The 15,953-nt window shown below is 42.8% G+C and overlaps 1 protein-coding gene and 1 pseudogene across 1 annotated transcript; one reads left to right on the top strand and one right to left on the bottom strand.

Annotated features, from left to right (window-relative positions):
* The first annotated feature begins 1,341 nt into the window (after positions 1 to 1,341).
* On the top strand, positions 1,342 to 10,047 carry LOC106493925 (lysozyme g-like; annotated as a pseudogene).
* A 3,121-nt stretch (positions 10,048 to 13,168) lies between these two features.
* Positions 13,169 to 15,934, bottom strand: MRPL30 (mitochondrial ribosomal protein L30). The gene is made up of 5 exons (XM_013954086.2): positions 15,828 to 15,934; positions 15,161 to 15,241; positions 14,454 to 14,600; positions 13,522 to 13,595; positions 13,169 to 13,441 (listed from the first exon to the last, which is right to left on the bottom strand). Exons 1-5 carry the CDS (start codon positions 15,861 to 15,863, stop codon positions 13,309 to 13,311), a joined length of 471 nt encoding a protein of 156 aa, XP_013809540.1. The 5' UTR covers positions 15,864 to 15,934; the 3' UTR covers positions 13,169 to 13,308.
* Positions 15,935 to 15,953: the final 19 nt, after the last annotated feature.

The raw sequence follows: 15,953 nt of genomic DNA, 5'->3' as shown, positions 1-15,953 counted from the left end.
TGTGTTAGCAAAGTTTGAATAAGGACAATGTTAATTTTAGGTAGATAAACAAACTGAGAAAGGAATGGGATGAAATACATACTTCTGCTTCATAAAATTCTTTCTTTTTTCCCTCAGTTGTCAAAGTCCTTACACTTCTGCCATGTAAAAGAGTGACACTCAGTAAAACATCAATCTTTGTGTTTGGCATATTTGCTTTTCCTATTACTTCTAGACCTGAAACTGAACTCTCTTTTGGGCAGGGGGGTGGGGGGTGGAAAGGCAAGGAAAGGAGAGGGGTGGATGCCAGCAGGACTGAAAAACTGTCATTTTTCAGGGCCAAAGGAACAGTTGGCTTTGATCTGCCAGCAAGCAGTGCAAGCTGTGCCTTTTCCACTGGCATCAACTTGCATGCTGGGGGAATATCCTTTATTCTTGATGTGCAGTTTTTCAGGGAGTGGGAATAACTGTATGTCCAAATACCTAGAAGAATCGCTGACTGCAAGAGTCTTAAAAGAGTATGAAAATGTAATCCAAAGCCATTAGTAGTGCACCAAGTTATGATTCACATTCTCCTAGAAGTGATTAGAGACCATGCTGCAAATATCCAGCATGGATTTACAAAGGGTAAATAGTGCCTGGCCAACCTGTTTGCCTTCTGTGATGAGATGATTGGCTTTATGGAAGAGGGGCAGCAGTGGATGTTGTATACCTTGTCCTAGGAAAGTCTCTCACTCAGCATCCCATAGTATCTTTATGGCCAGATTGGTCAGGCGTGGACTGGAGAGGCAGACAATAAAGTGGGTATAAAATTGGCTGGACTGACGGCCTCAGAGGACCATTATAAAGTCCAGTGGCCAGTTACTAGTGGCATCCCTCAGAGACTGATACTATAGCTGGTCCTGTTTAGTGTCTTCATGAACACCTTGGGCTAGGGACAGAGAGCGCTCCCAGCAAGTCCACAGATGACGGGATGTGGGGGGCATTCAACACCCTGGAGGACAGAACTGCTGTTCGGAGGGACCTGGACAGGTTGGAGAAATGGGTTGATAGTAATACTGTGAAGGTCAACTAAGACAAACACAAAGTCTTGCACCTGGGACAAAATAATCCCATGCCCCAGTAGGGGCTGGAGGACGAATGTCTAGAAAGTAGCTCTGCAGAAAGTGAGATGGGGGTCCTGCTGGACAACAGGAACCAGCAACGTGCCTTTGCAGAGATGAAGACTAAGAGCATCCTGGGCTGCATCAGGAAGAGCATAGCCAGCAGGTTGAGGGAAGTGATCTTTCTGCTCTCTTTGGTGCTTGTGCAACCAGATCTGGAGCACTGTATCCAGTTTGGGCTCCCTGATACAAGAAGGACATGGACATGCTGGAGCAAGCCCAAGGGAGGCCACAAGGTTGGTTGGTGGGGGGAGCACAGGACATACGAGGAGAGGCTGAGGGACCTGGGTTCCTTCAGCCTGGAGACAAAGTGGCTTCGGGAGGACCTTATTGTCAGGGCCCGAACTACTCCAACAGGTTCTGCAGCATCTTCCCCCTCTCCTAGGGGTCTGGCTGCCTGGTTGAAAGTTGACAGCCAGGAAGGGGAAAGGAGTAAACAGTTTGTCATGTCCATGTAGATAGAGAACGAGCAGGTACACACACATAAATGTAGAAATATATAGGTAGTCTCCAATTTTTGGCTTTCATTTTAAGCAGCAATGTATATAATGTACTTAAGTTTTCTAATCATAAGGAGAAAGGCCTTTGCTGTGCTTATGTAAGGTCATGAACAAGACTTCCAAGATACTTGAAAATTTATCTAAAGTCTTAACTCAGTTTTGCAAGACTTGCAGAAATGAACTTATTGCAAAAGATATTGAAATTGTGCAATTTATGTAAGATTCCTGTGTCAGTCCTGTTTGTACTCTCCAGTGGGTCTTTACATCTGCTGATATGAGAAGTAGAACTTCTGCAAAAACTACTGGGGGGATTCAAAACAAAACCAGTAAAAAAACCTTTGAAATGTATGTTTCAACTTGTTCCCTCTTACAGCCACAGCCACTGCTTTCCTTCCTTCAGCACTCTGTTGGATTGACATTATAGGACTCTGTCTATGTGCTTTTGATTTTTTAAATGTTAAGCTATAAAACTGAGCTTTGCTACATTGGTGTCTTAAGTTAATTTCTTAAAGATGAACCGTTACTAGAGGAAATAAATAATTACCAAAGCAGTAGATGAGGTTCGTGTATCATGAATAGTACAGTTTACTGATGGAACTACACTACCCAAAAATTACATGGGAAAAAGGAAAGTGGTTCTACTTGGTCCAAGCCAATTTAATCCCACATCCAATACTGAGAGGTCTAGGATTTTGCCATGCGTACTTTTAAAACAGGAATGCAGCAATGAACCATTTTAAGGGTTACCCGCTCAGAATATTTATCACAATTAGGCTTCTGTGATTCTTTACGAAATATAGAAATGGCCTGAAAAGCACGTTTTATGCTGCTTTATCATTGTTTTGTGTCAGAGTGGTCCTGTTTGACCTCCTTTACCTTTTGGGTCTCTCTCTTTTACTGAGAGAATTTCTATTAAATTTATTTCAAAACTCTCAAATACTGGAGTGGAAAACAGACTTGACTTTTTAAAGGAAGAATTCCTTAACTCAGAACGCTACTAGTTCCTGAAGGTAAAGAAGAGCTAATAGTAATACAAATCACTAGTGCCTCCAGTCATTGTTCAAACATTTCCAGGTGGAGTCACTCAGTTTTTACCCCCTGATGCAGGGAGGGTCACCATTTCACTGTTTCTCTGGTCATCAAAAACTCTGCAAAGCTGGAGAGGACCACACACTTCTAAAAAAACCACAAGCAAATGTAAACCCAGTAGAAAGTCAAGCTGCAGCTCTATGGTTAAAGAACAGCTAAATACAAAACAGTTAAATACAGCTTAAAAATAGCCAAATCCTTGTTCATCTTTGCAGCATGATGCTAAAAACAGCATATTATTTATCGCTTCTTCTTCCTCTGCTTTGTCTTTAATAGAAAATACTCAAGCAGCTCTGTCCAAGGCTGTGTGATATAGCATTAATTTTCTTTCCAATGGGAAACATGGCCATGGCTTAACATGGGCATACTTTGATTGAAGCTTCTGCAGATGAGCCAACGCACACCCCTACACTGAGAAACTACTCTCTGAATTTCTTCCAATTAATACAAAATCTGCTTCTGAAAAATGTCAGGGCCTGGCTCCATGGTTGTTATCTCAGTTCTTGCATCAAATATTTTCAGCTTATAAGCCTTATAAGTCTCTTATATATAAATCTGCTTATAAGTCTCTGTCTGACAAATCTCTCACTCCCGGAAACCATAATTAACTGACTCAGTCTCCTCCTCCTCTTTCTTTTAGTTTTTTCCACTCCTGAAGATGATCAGCAAGACAGACTAGTCCTTTGATACATGTATGTTCCTGCTACCTTCAAACGATGCCCACAGGAACACCTGTGCCAGCCCTTGCCTTTTGCGTGGCTGCACAGAGCAAACGGACCAAATGCCGAACATGTCGCTGGCAATGGAAGGAGCATTGGTGTCCGTGGCGGAGCGCTGGAGGGCTGGCAGGAGCTAACAGCACTCGCTTATCGGTCTCGGTGGTGAAGGCAACACAAGAGACCGAGTATCAGGAAGCATCTGCACATCATTTTCATGGCAGGACCACGTTCTGACAGGCTTTCCGTAGCGTTTCTGAAAGACGAAGGGAAGAAAAATGAAGATGAGCTGAATCTAAAATTGGAGGCTGCCGAACACCTCGTCTATCAGCAAGTAAATGGGGAATTTAGAACATAAACAGTTATTTGGGCACTTTCAAGGCTGCTCAAAGCCAACACCTGCTCCATTCGGACATACCAGCAACGTAGCTTAGGGATTATCTCCTCAGCAACAAGCAAGAGATTGGCATCTTTGCTAGAAAGAGCACTGACAAAAGTTATAACTGGTTCTTCAGCCTTGGCAGCTGGCCTAAAGACTTCAGCCTGCGGCAGCACAAAGCCCTCTCGGCCACATCTAAGCAGCAACCTGTTTAGTGTCACACACGTCTTCTCTTATGCACCATAACGCAGATCTGCCATTCCCTCCTAGCAGTCTGAATGAAGGTTTGGTGCAGATTTCTGCAAAATGTGTGTCATTAAAACTCTAACATCTGTATAGGACTCCAGAAAACATGTGAGGAGAGCTACCTGCCTGCCTCAATTACTGGGGTGCAGAAAAAGTGAACTAGTACGTCCTTTAGCTTTTTCTCTCAGCAATAACGTAGTAGTGGCACAGACACAAACCAGAGATTACTGGTTTATGAATCATCTTCAGTGATATTTTGAACTTTCAATATTTATTTACTTCACTTCTGCATGAACCACTTCTGTTCCATATTACTTCCTGTCAGAGGTACTTCCCTGGGCTTCAGTTGTCTTTAAACTTTTTTGCAATCTTGAACATGAAGCTCCATACAGGGGCTGCTGAGACTTTTTGCAGGTGGTTCTTGATGTGAGGTATCAACAGCATCGGAGAAAATTGCAAATAATTGAATCTTTCAGTGATACAACACAGGATGAATCCCCTGGCTTAAGGGAAAGGGCTGCTCGAAGAGAGAAACGGTGTTTCACCCTCATGAAATTCACCATGGGGGAGATGCATATCAGCATGGACTAGTAGTGACAGGGAGGTCTGCCATCCAGCGCCTTCTTTGCTGACTTCTCAACAGTTCGGTGGTTTTGATCCACACTCCGTAATCATTTGGGTTTGTGCATTCATCCGTGTTGCTGCTGTACAGCAGGGGATAACAACAGGAACCTTGCATATTCTCTGCAAATCCAAACTCTTAGCAGCTGCAGCTCTGTATCATGCTGTTGTTCCCGGGTCTTTGCCTACAAAGCCTTTATTATACCACAAAGCTCAGGTTCCTGTTTCCTCATCACCAGCGCTTCTGTGCTTCCAGCAGCTGATGGGGGTCGGCTGTTCTTCAGGCTCTTCCTAGTTCCGAACTCGTAGCAAAAGTTTTTTAAATTAAATTCGAAGGGCTTTAATTTTTAAAAATGTAACTGTATTCGTGCTGCAGAGTAGAAATCTTGTGAGGTTTGGGTGGATGTAAAATCATGTAAATTCATGTAAAATCAGTGGCATGTAGGAAGTGCACTGAGTCAGTTGCCGCAAAACGCTGCCAGCAGCTAAAACGCCCATTCTTCTCTTTGGGAAGCGCTGAGAGAAGGTGGGGAGACACCCTCCAGCAGGCATGTCAGGTCTGTCACGTTTGTCTAATTCTCCTGTAACTAATTCGCCGCACCAAAGTCTGTCTTCCATCAACTGCTGGGTTAAATTTAGCACTGTTGCTCTCGGTGGCTGTTTGTGTTACTCACCTTTGGCAACAGTGCGCTTAGGCAAGATAAACACAGATAAAATGCGAGTCAGCCAAATTGTGAGTCAGCCAAATTGTGAGTCAGCCAAATTGTAAGTCAGCCAAATTACAAGTCAGATGTTTATAGGATGCTTCTCTCTGATTTTTCCTGATGATGGAAAATCCTATGGAAAAGTCAACTAGAGCCAGTAAGTGTGGCTGGATTTTGGTGCTGATAGTTTTTTATTTTGGAATGGAAAAACTGCCTTTTGGAGGTGCCTTTCTCCAACGCCTGGCTACGTGGGCAGCCCAAGTGACAAGCTTAGATTAGACAGCGAAGCGTTAGGCAGGCTAAAATTGGGGGAGATGAACTGTGTGCCAAGGGCTAGTTCACCCTGCAAATTACACCATGGCTCCGCACTAGCGCAACTGAGATGCGCTGCCTTCAAAAGCAGGCACCACAACTGCATTTGCTAGCACGAACACACACATGAGTATCTGAAAAAATTTTAATGGCATGTGTCACCCACTGCTCTGGCCTGGCATTTCATTGCAAATACTGCTTTTTAGACCCTTCTGAATACTATGGGGAAATAATGAAGGTTGACACGACTGGAACTTCCAAAGAAACCGTGGCACAGGAAGGTCTGAGCTACGGAGGTCAGTATTAATTCACGTGTGCATCTGCCTTACACCCACACGCAGGCTCACACCTATTTCTGATACACGTATTTGATTGTCTCTTGTTGCCAAGTAAGTAGATATTTCCACAACAAACAAAAATCTTACCTGGGTATATAAGATTATGAGTTGCCTTGGAGATGTTCTAAGGAATATTCAAGAAAATCACAGGGAAAATGCAAGGTCTGAGGGCCTGAAGGATATTCAGTCCCTGTCATCAAGCCTGGTTCTCTCTCTCCCTCGAGAGGGTTTCCCTCATGATCTAGGTTTCTGAATGTTTCCCCAGGATAGTCCTAAATTAAAAGGGACTAAATCTTCTGGAACTAATCCATCCAAAGTCTTGGATTTAAAAAAAGCAAACCGTCCTTCAAGTCTGCAGGCGAGGGGACTGCCCTCTGTATTTGGAAAACTGCCTTTTTTTCAGCTGTGTATTGATTTCTAGAGCACTTGCCCTTCGGAAAAATTGGCCAGTTCTGTTTTTGCTTCTAAATAGATTCCAAAGGATTCAAAACAGCTCGCTCCTTATAACTGTTAGAACAATTTGCCTCTGTTTTTAAAAACTAAAAGAAAAGTCATGCATGTTGTGCTGTACGAGTTCCCGCTTCTGAGAAGATTGCTGAAAGAGATTTGAAGAATATGGAGAAATATCAATCTAAGATTACAAAAGCTGGCCAAAGCCTTTGTGTTGATCCCGCTGTGATCGCTGGTATTATCTCTTGAGAGTCCCATGCTGGGACGGTACTGAAGGACGGCTGGGGTGACCATGGAAATGCATTTGGCTTAATGCAGGTATGGTCAATATGCTTAAAAACAGAAACCTCATCCTTTTGAAGCAGAAGGTTAGAGGAGTAACAGGGGCCCCATTTAAAGGTAACGCCCTAAACCTCCTGTCAAAACATCAGGTCCAGCTGAGCAAAAATTTATGTCTCCTCTGAGGCAAGAAGTGAAGAGCGGGGATTTGGCAAGGGAACATCACAACCTGGCCTGTTCTTCACCCCAGCTCCTCACCCCATTTAAAACCTGGAACTACACATTAGCTGGCCGTTATCAGCTAAATTACTTGGGTACAGCAGAAACGGTCTGTCACGCTCCCCTTCTGAAGAAAGGCAATACAGCCCTAAGAGAAAGATGGACAAAAAGTAGAGGAAAGGAAATGCCGTATAAAGCACTGTGCTGCCAGATGTGCAGCTTACTTGGCTCAAACTTTTAAAATTTAAAGTACTTTGTGAAATATATGAGGCCTTGATAGCTTTATGCTCTGGTGGCCCTATAAGCTACAACATCATCCAAAAGGTTTCTTTCCTTTTCCCGACACTTTTCAGAAAACTCTTTGCCAGAATAAAACTGACGCTGGCCTGACTTGCAGCACCAGGGGCAGGATCCTGGTTAGTGTCAGGGCATGAACAGGCCACATGTTACACTACAAACCTATTGCATGGCGTGTTTCCCAGCGCTCTCTTGGGAATGAAGAGATTAATTGCTCCTGTTTCTTACTTTAGATAATAAATCTTGTTTCCAAAAGCATTTTTTAACTAAGTGTAGAGGCCTGGGGGCTACAGCTGCTTGGAGGCAGGTCAATTAGCCTTTACGCACCGAGGGGGCCCTGCTAGTGGGGGCTCTCGCTTCGTTACTCGTGCCCACATTTGTGCCTCACTGTGTGCCAAATTGTGCACTGCCCCAAACAACCGTGCAGCATTTGCTGCACGCAGTCTGACCCACACTTGTAGGACTTGCAGCTCTGACAAACCACACTCAGGCTTGCGTTTCACTGCCCTGCGGTTGCGAGGCAAAGCTGCTCCCGCACTGGGGAAGAGCCGAGCTGAGCCAGAGATCCAGGCGAGGGCCCTAGAGAAAACCACTGCTTTGCCACGCTTGATGCAGCTGGGGAGGACAGGAGCAGTCACCTGTCAAAGCTCAGGCAGCTCTGACACTGCTTTCTGCACCCGATCACCCTTACAGCAGCAGCCACGTTGGCTTTTTAAGGCTCTGAGAGTCACAGGAGGCGGGGCAGCATTGCTGTTCAGCAGCCCTGCGGTCTGCTAGTCATAAATCTGCTGGCTTTGCCTAGACCTGGAGTTGACCTTGCTCCCTCTCTGGTCTCCCCATTACAAAAAAAGGCCAACTGTGCGATGAAAGATCAAAATGAATACAAGCTGCCTGTAAGCAACGAGGAGCTCTAGATAAATAAGGGGGGTTTTGGTGCGTTGATATTCCTGTCTGACTTCCAGGTTGATAAACGGTTCCATAAGATTGTCGGGTCGTGGGACAGCGAAGAGCACATTACACAAGGCACGAAGATTTTATGTGGGATGATAAAGGAAATCCAGAAGAAATTCCCCAAATGGACAAAGGAACAGCAGCTCAAAGGTAGAGCTTTCTCAGCTTTGAAATGGCGGCTTCAAAATACTTCACGCCATGAAAGTCAAGCATGATAATGCTGTAAAGCTGAGCACTTCAGAAAGCTAACCACATCCCAGGCCCCCTATTCATTTTATTGCCTGCGTGGAAGACTGTTTCATGATATTCACTAAAAGAAATAGGGGAATGAGATGTGGTTAGCTTTCTAACAGGCTCTTGGAAAACTTTGCAAATATGACATTTTTCATTTCTGGGCAGTGAGGATTTCTTGTTTTTTTCCTCCTATCTGCACCTATAAAAGCGGCTATCCTGGCAATTCCAGTGAAAGAATATATTAATTCCTAAACTGTATGGTCCTCATTGATAGAGGCATCGTTATTTCCTTGAGCACCGATTACAGTTGGCACCTTTATTAGGGCTGGGGCCCTTTAGCCCAACTACAGTACAGATATGTGCGAGGTTACCAGTGCAGTTAGATATGAAGGAATATACACAAAAGCAAACAGTCGTACTACCGAAGGTGCTACATTAGGATAACACAAGCAAGGGGACAGCGCTTGCCAAGTCTGGATAAAAAGGAGGAAATTACAATTTCCTCACAATGTTAAAACACAAAAGGAACACCTCAGGGACAAAAAGAGCTGGAAATGCCAATATTGTGGCCAAAAATAGTGGGGAAGAAAGAAGGGAGCTACAAAATAAAGGAACACATTTAAGTTGTGAATTTTGTTTGGTCTTTTATTTACTGAAGAAGTATCATCTTTATTTATATGTTTCTTTCATTTTCATTTCAGGTGGGATTTCGGCTTATAACACAGGAGTTAAGAATGTCCAGAGCTATGACAGAATGGATATTGGCACAACAAAGAATGACTATGCCAACGAGGTGGTCGCAAGAGCCCAGTTTTATAAGAGAAATGGATACTGATAAAGATCTGAGTCACTGCTTGGATACTTTGCTTCTAATTAAAAATATCCTGGATTCTCCCCAAAAAATATTGAGATGAGGGGAGGGAATGAAGCCAAAACCAAGCACAAGCTTTCAATGATTTTCTCTGCTGAGACTAACAAATCTCTTTAAAAGTTAGTATCGCTAATAATCCAAACTCTAACTTATCGTTTGTCCTTTATTTTTCATCTCGCTTTGTGAGAAAATCCAAGCAGAGCTATCATTTGTGTTTCAGTTTCAGTTTCTCAAGCAGGAGATTAATGCTGCAAGAGTCGTAACACTGCTTGACAAGACCTGTCTTAGATTCTATCTGTAAATACATGTGTTTAATAGTGGTACAGAATTGTTAACATAATCACTCATTAAGCCTATACTTGCTATTTTGGTAATGTTGAAGTAGCTGGATATTTGCAATAAATACTGTATGAGTTTATTCTACCAAAAAGAGTATATCATATTATATCATTATATACTTTTAGAATAATCACTCTTAGCTCTGGTAATGTAACCCTAAAGTAGCTGTTTCCTGTGACAGGAGACAAAATACTAAATTACCCTTAAAAAAAGTTTTCATGAAAATACTTCATTTTAGTCTTTATGCTTGCAAACCACCCGTCAAACTCAAGCTGTTGTAACAAATACTTTTACTGAAGGTATATATTCATGTAGATTCAAGATCTGGGGTAAGAATATCTACAGTCCATCATGTTTTTAAAAATCACATGAAGTTTATAAAATCTGATGCAAGTTCATGCATAATAAACATTCTTTTAATAAATCACATTTTAAAGCATTTTGGGAGACAGCCTCTGATCCCTTGGGCTGATTCAGCCATTTCAAGCCACAGGGAAGAAAAGTAGGTGGTTTAGAGTAGTCAAAAAAAAAAAAAAAAAAGCCTATCAATATGGTCTAAAGGAGAAGTAAGAAAGAACATGGGTTTTCCAATATGGTGCATTTTGTATCATTAATATTACTATTCTGTACCTGTCAATTAAAAATATCTTGATTCTATCACTAGAACTGTATTAATCTACTTGTGCTACAGCATTAATTACCAAATCTGTAACAGTAAGTGAACCTGCAACAGCAGTAGCTACGGCAGACACACATGGCGAGCGGCTCCTGCAGAACAAGCAAGCTGCACGCAAGCCTGCAGTGGGCCCAGGCAGCAGAACACCAGAGATACCGAGAGTATCCCGGGCTGCACGAAGAGGAGCACAGCCCCATCAAGGGAAGGGATTATCCCCCTCTATGCAGCACTTGTTAGACCACATCTCAGAGTATGGTCCCGTTTTACACTACCCGCCCCCCCCCCCATACAAAAAATACATAAATTAACTACAGCGTGTTCAATGGAAGACCACTGATGGTCGCAGCCGGAGCACTTGACCCCTGAGGGGAGGCTAGGGGACTGGACTTGTTCGACCTGGTGAAGGGATGGTTTGGGGGGCACCAAACAGCCCCTCAGCATCTACAAGGGATCACTGCGAAGATGAAACCAAGCTCCTCACAGCAGGGCATGCCAGGAAGGCGAGACAGGGGCCTATGTTGAAGCAAGAGAAATTCAGGCTGGATACAAGGAAACACTTTTTTTCCCCAGGTGGCAGACAAGCAGTGGGGCAGGCTGCCAAGGAGGCTGAGCAGTCTCCATCCTTGGAGGCTTTCAAAACCTGACTAGATAAAGCCCTGAGCAACCTGGTCAGACCTCAGAGCTGGCCCTGCTTTGAGCAGGAGGTTGCACTAAAGACCCCCTGAGGTGCCTTCCAACCTGAATTACCCTGTGATGTTGAGTCATCCTGTTTGTTCCCTGCACAAAAAGTCTTATCTGTGCTTCATGATTTACATGAGGGACAATGCTCCACTAATTAAATTATGCATACGCACATTATGTTTGTGCACTCTAGTTGGTTCAGGCCTCAGATCTAAGAGCACATCTTTAGTGAATGTATGTTTATGTAGAGAAGATTTGGAAAATACTCATCACAGATTGACTGTAAGACACTCCTGCCAGAGGAGCACATACAAATTCAAAAAAACCCAAGCTTACAAATACATTAAGAATTTTAAGAAAATACAATTTCATTTTTCATGAAAACTGCCAGCTTGTCAATGAAACAGTAGAAGATGTCTCTTGTAGCTAAATCTTACCCAGAAATACAGACACCATCTAAAGCATTTTCCATTCTCTGTACTTAGGAGGCAATAATAGTTTATCACACACATTTTAAATTTTGCATAGTACCAAGCAAGCATCCTCCTAATTTTCTGTTCATTTACTATGCTTTTCAGTTCACACTGCAGTACTTTGGTAGGTTGTGGCATCCACAGGGTGTAAGATCTCTTATTTGTACACGTACTGTGTATGACGGAACTGGCAGCGCTCCCTCTGTTGGAGATTCACCAGGCTGCAGTGACGGGGAGACAAACCCCAAACCTGCTTGGTCAGGCTGAGAGATCCTGACTTTGGCATTGTAGGCAGCTGATCCTGGTACACATCTTGCATTGCTGTCCCTCAGCAACAAGACCCATTTGCCTAATTTCCTCGGTCCTAGTACTTGTGCCATCTCCTCATCTCCTTTAAGCATGCCCAGTACCTTGGATGCACTCCACAATTCTTTCACAAGGGCTGAACCTCCAGATTTACTAAGCAACTCCCACTGAGAACACGGTAAACACCACACAACAGAGACTGCAGAGTTGTAACACACTGCAGTGCAAGACGCTATGCAAATATCTGGGTAGTGGTGGAAAACAACATTCGTCTGCCTCATTTTTTCCATGCTACTCTATATCCTTTGGGCTGGAGGTCAATATCTTCTGTGTCCTTACAACTACAATCTGATGCTTCTTGAGAAATTGAGATTTTTCAGCTGAACTTTGCATTTCTGCCTTTGGCCTGCCTGTAGGACCCACTAAACTCTTCAATGCCAGTACTGTAGCTTATCCTTCTTTTCTCTTCTCCTGCACAAAGTACCTCTAGTATTTATGTCCCTCTACTGATATGTCTATTTCTGTGAACTCCTACAGGTGTTTACTCTTCCCTGCAAGCAAGCAAGCAGACAGGATAAACTTTCATTTTCAGCCACTGCATCCCTCTGATCTTCTCACAACACACAGTAATTAAGATTAACTCCTCTACAGTATCTCTAGTGTGGGAGAGGCTCATGGCTTGGTAAACTACCGACTTTACACTCACTGGAATGAAAGCTACTTTATCATTTGATAACAGCAGCAGCTTTCCAATTTTGACCACAATTCTTAAATTGTAAATAGAGATATTCTTGAAATCACTGCACACTGTACTATTCAAGATCCTTCAGTGAAAGGCAGTACTTTATGAGCTTAGGGCCCATAATTACTAACTTAAAACAAATATGTAACACTTCAGGGTCTCCAGATTTCTGAAGTCTACAATGTAAGCACAGGAAAAGTATTAACTTACACATAGACTAAAGGCTCTTAGGCTATTATTAGAAAACACTCAGAATCAAGAAATATGTATGCAGTAACAGAACATGTTTCCCAAAAGACAATTTATATAACCCACCAAGATTTGAATCACTCCTTCTGTCACTCCCAAACAGAGTTCAGATAGAGCCTCTTAGGCTACAAGGGAGGCCAGATGACAGACTGCTGGCTCCACAACTGCCTCCACAAATGATCCTCCCAGTTGGATGGCCATTCTTTTGGAATTGGTAAACAGAGGGCTCTTCAATACTTTCTTAGGGCAGAAAAGGTGAAATCATGCACCTTCATTTTAAACCTTTACTGTTAACTGGAAAATGCACTAACCAGGAAAGAAAGCCTATCACTCATTTAATATTCTGGGCAAACATTAGCAACACTAAATTTTTTATTTGTATGCAAGTAATTTTTCTACAAGCCTTTTGAGCACAGTTCATACACACAATTCAGGAGTTCTAATTTAGGAGTTAAATTATTTATTTTACAAAATATAAGTCCAGCCAGCACACCTCACGACTGAATTTCTTTCTGTTCCACAGGTTTCAGATGCCGTTTAATTACAAGCTCTCCCTTGCTCGTGAGAAAGGTGTCTGACATTTCCTCTTCAGTTGGCAACCCATGAGGTAGCTTCAGTGGCTGTATTCTGTAGGCAAAAAAGTTTGCTTAGTTTTGTGACAAAAAAGTTATATTCCGTGTTCCGAATTAAACAATCAGTTAACAAACCTTATCAGATGTTTAACAACTTTTAGTTTGGAATTCACAGAAGGGATATTTTTGTGCAGTTTTGGCTGATGTGCCTATTAAAAAAAAAAAAAAAAAGATAGAATAGGTTTTTCAAAAGGTATTTCCAAAAACCAAATGTCTGTTCACTGAACTTGTCACACTAGCAGTAAAAGAATAAAGCATGTATGTAAATGTAAGATTTACAGAAGTAGCAGAATGTATCAAGAACATACCTAAAAATGTGAAATCAAAACTTGATCAAACTCCTGATTCCAATAAAATGCAAATTCTGCTCTATGCCCATTATGTTATGAAAGTACTCAGATTTCTTCCAACCGTTAAAAATAATTGTTAAAAGTATCTCTATTGTAGTAAATAATAAGTAGTAAATATAGTAGTTTAGGGGTGAGACTGCTTAATTAGATCTTAGATTGAATAAGTGCACTATTTTTCTTCATAATATATTGATTAGAAGAATCTTTGTACAAAGTGAATAATGGTTTGCACAAACTCTTACAGTTTGTCCTAAAACTCATCATACCTTTTGAATTTGTAAGCCTTTTCATTAAAAAACAAGGCCTATTTGCTTGCTTGCAATATCCAAATAATATGATCCACAGAGAAAACTGAACTCAAAGTACTTGCAAATCTCTTTTTATTATTTTAGTAGAATTCTCAGGGTAAAGCTCTCTTCATGGAGAAGTGTCATACAGTGATATTCTAAATTCCTACTAAATGGTCATTTGCCATTAACGTTCCTCTTAGCTCCTAAACATATAATCAATTTCTCAGTTATATTTACAGCAGCACTAAAGCAAACCAAGTTTTGTGCTTGCAAAATTGAGGTTAAAAAAAATAAAATCAATTTTGCCCTATGTTTCTACTATACTGATGTACATAAGAAGTATGAACAAAAAAAACCCCCAACATACTTTATCTAGTCCAAGATCACGTATTATCTTCTTTTCCCAATACGGGCGGCCAATTACACTTTTTATTCTAGTAACAATGTGGATTTTGTGTGGCTGCTCAGGGTCACCTCCATACTTTTCATGATCTCCAGGTTGTGGCTGAAATACCTAGATTAAGAATTGCACAAAAACACAGGTTTGTTTTTTAAATAGCTGAATTATTATTATACCTAACAAAATAACTCTCTAAAAAATACTTCAGCTTTGGTAAAGATCTTACATTTCTAATTACCTCTTTTCAGAGGACCAAAGCACTGACAAGTGACCTCAAATTTAACCTTTATAATATCAGAGTCATACATATATTTATAACAGTTTGCAGATGAATACCTTAACTCTGAGGTTAGGCCACACAATTGCATAGAGATACATGAATGATGCTCTATACCAGTGCAGCATTTAACCCACATGCACCTAGTGCAAGCACCTCTGTTTAACCTATGAATGATACTTTTTTTCCACATTCTTTAAGAATTTTAGGAAAAGTCAGTTATAACTAGGCAATAATTTGCAGAAAAATAAGCTAAATTGCACATGTAAGTGAAGCTTCCAGTCGCTTTGGCTTTAGAGAGGTATTTATGGATGTTTCTAGAAAGCTGTCATACCAAAGAAAGCACAGAATTAAGTCTAATACTCATTTTCAGTTTCTCAACTACTGTAGCACATACCGAGTCTGGAATTCTTGACCTGGTAAACAGAGGACGAAACCATACCGCACAAGGTACCCTGTTCAGGCTTTTCCTCAGTATCTACAAAAAAAAAAAAAAAAAAATAGTTGGGGCATCAAGTGCCCAGAATGTACTTTAGAGTTTTTAGTATTTGCAAAGAGATTAGACAAACACTCAAATCAAGACCGGGCGAGTATAAATTCTGTGTTTATTGCACCTTGTGGTGGCTGAAGTAGGGGAAAAAAGTGTGTGTGTGTGTGGGGGGGGTGACACCGGGTGCCCCCAGGCTCCTCGGCCTTTCCAACGGCCGCACTCTCACGCTTCGCTTTCTCCTCAGGAGCGGCCCCCGCCGCCCTGGACGAGGCCCCGGCAGTCCCGGTCCCCCGCCACCACCGCGGGCCACGGCGCCGCCCGCCCGAGGCGGCAAAGCGCGCGGCCGCCTGAAGCTTGACCCCTCACGCAACCCGTAACACCCCCCCCCCCCCCCCGCCATGGCGCCTGCAGGGAGACGGTCGGGGGAGCCACCGGGGCCTCTTTCCCCCAGTGCCGCTTTGTGGTGGCCTCCCGCCGTTGCAGACGGAGCGCGTACGGCGAGAGACACAGCCCAAGGCCGTGTAGCGCTCGAGTCGCAATCCCTAGCCTGAGCTATCGCCTCCCCAGCAGCTACCTGTCCCAGGCCGGCTCGCCCCGACGCCACCGCCATCCTCGGGCGCAGGCTTCCGGCGGGGCGCAAGCGCTGCAGCACTTCAGTTCCGCGCCGGGGGGTGAAGGGAAGGAGAAAGGCGAGGCACCG

The sequence above is a fragment of the Apteryx mantelli genome, chromosome 1 (genome assembly GCF_036417845.1).
Source record: "Apteryx mantelli isolate bAptMan1 chromosome 1, bAptMan1.hap1, whole genome shotgun sequence".
NCBI lineage: Eukaryota > Metazoa > Chordata > Aves > Apterygiformes > Apterygidae > Apteryx > Apteryx mantelli.
Note: the sequence above shows the minus strand (reverse complement) of the source record. Positions and strands in the feature narration are given on the sequence as shown.

Coding starts and splice junctions, on each gene's coding strand:
- MRPL30 (XM_013954086.2), bottom strand. CDS start 15,863: ATGGCGGTGGCGTCGGGGCGAGCCGGCCTGGGACAG. Junction 14,601..15,160: donor GGTCAAGAATTCCAGACTCG/GTATGTGCTACA, acceptor TTCTTAATCTAG/GTATTTCAGCCACAACCTGG. Junction 13,596..14,453: donor GTGATCTTGGACTAGATAAA/GTATGTTGGGGG, acceptor TTTTTTTAATAG/GCACATCAGCCAAAACTGCA.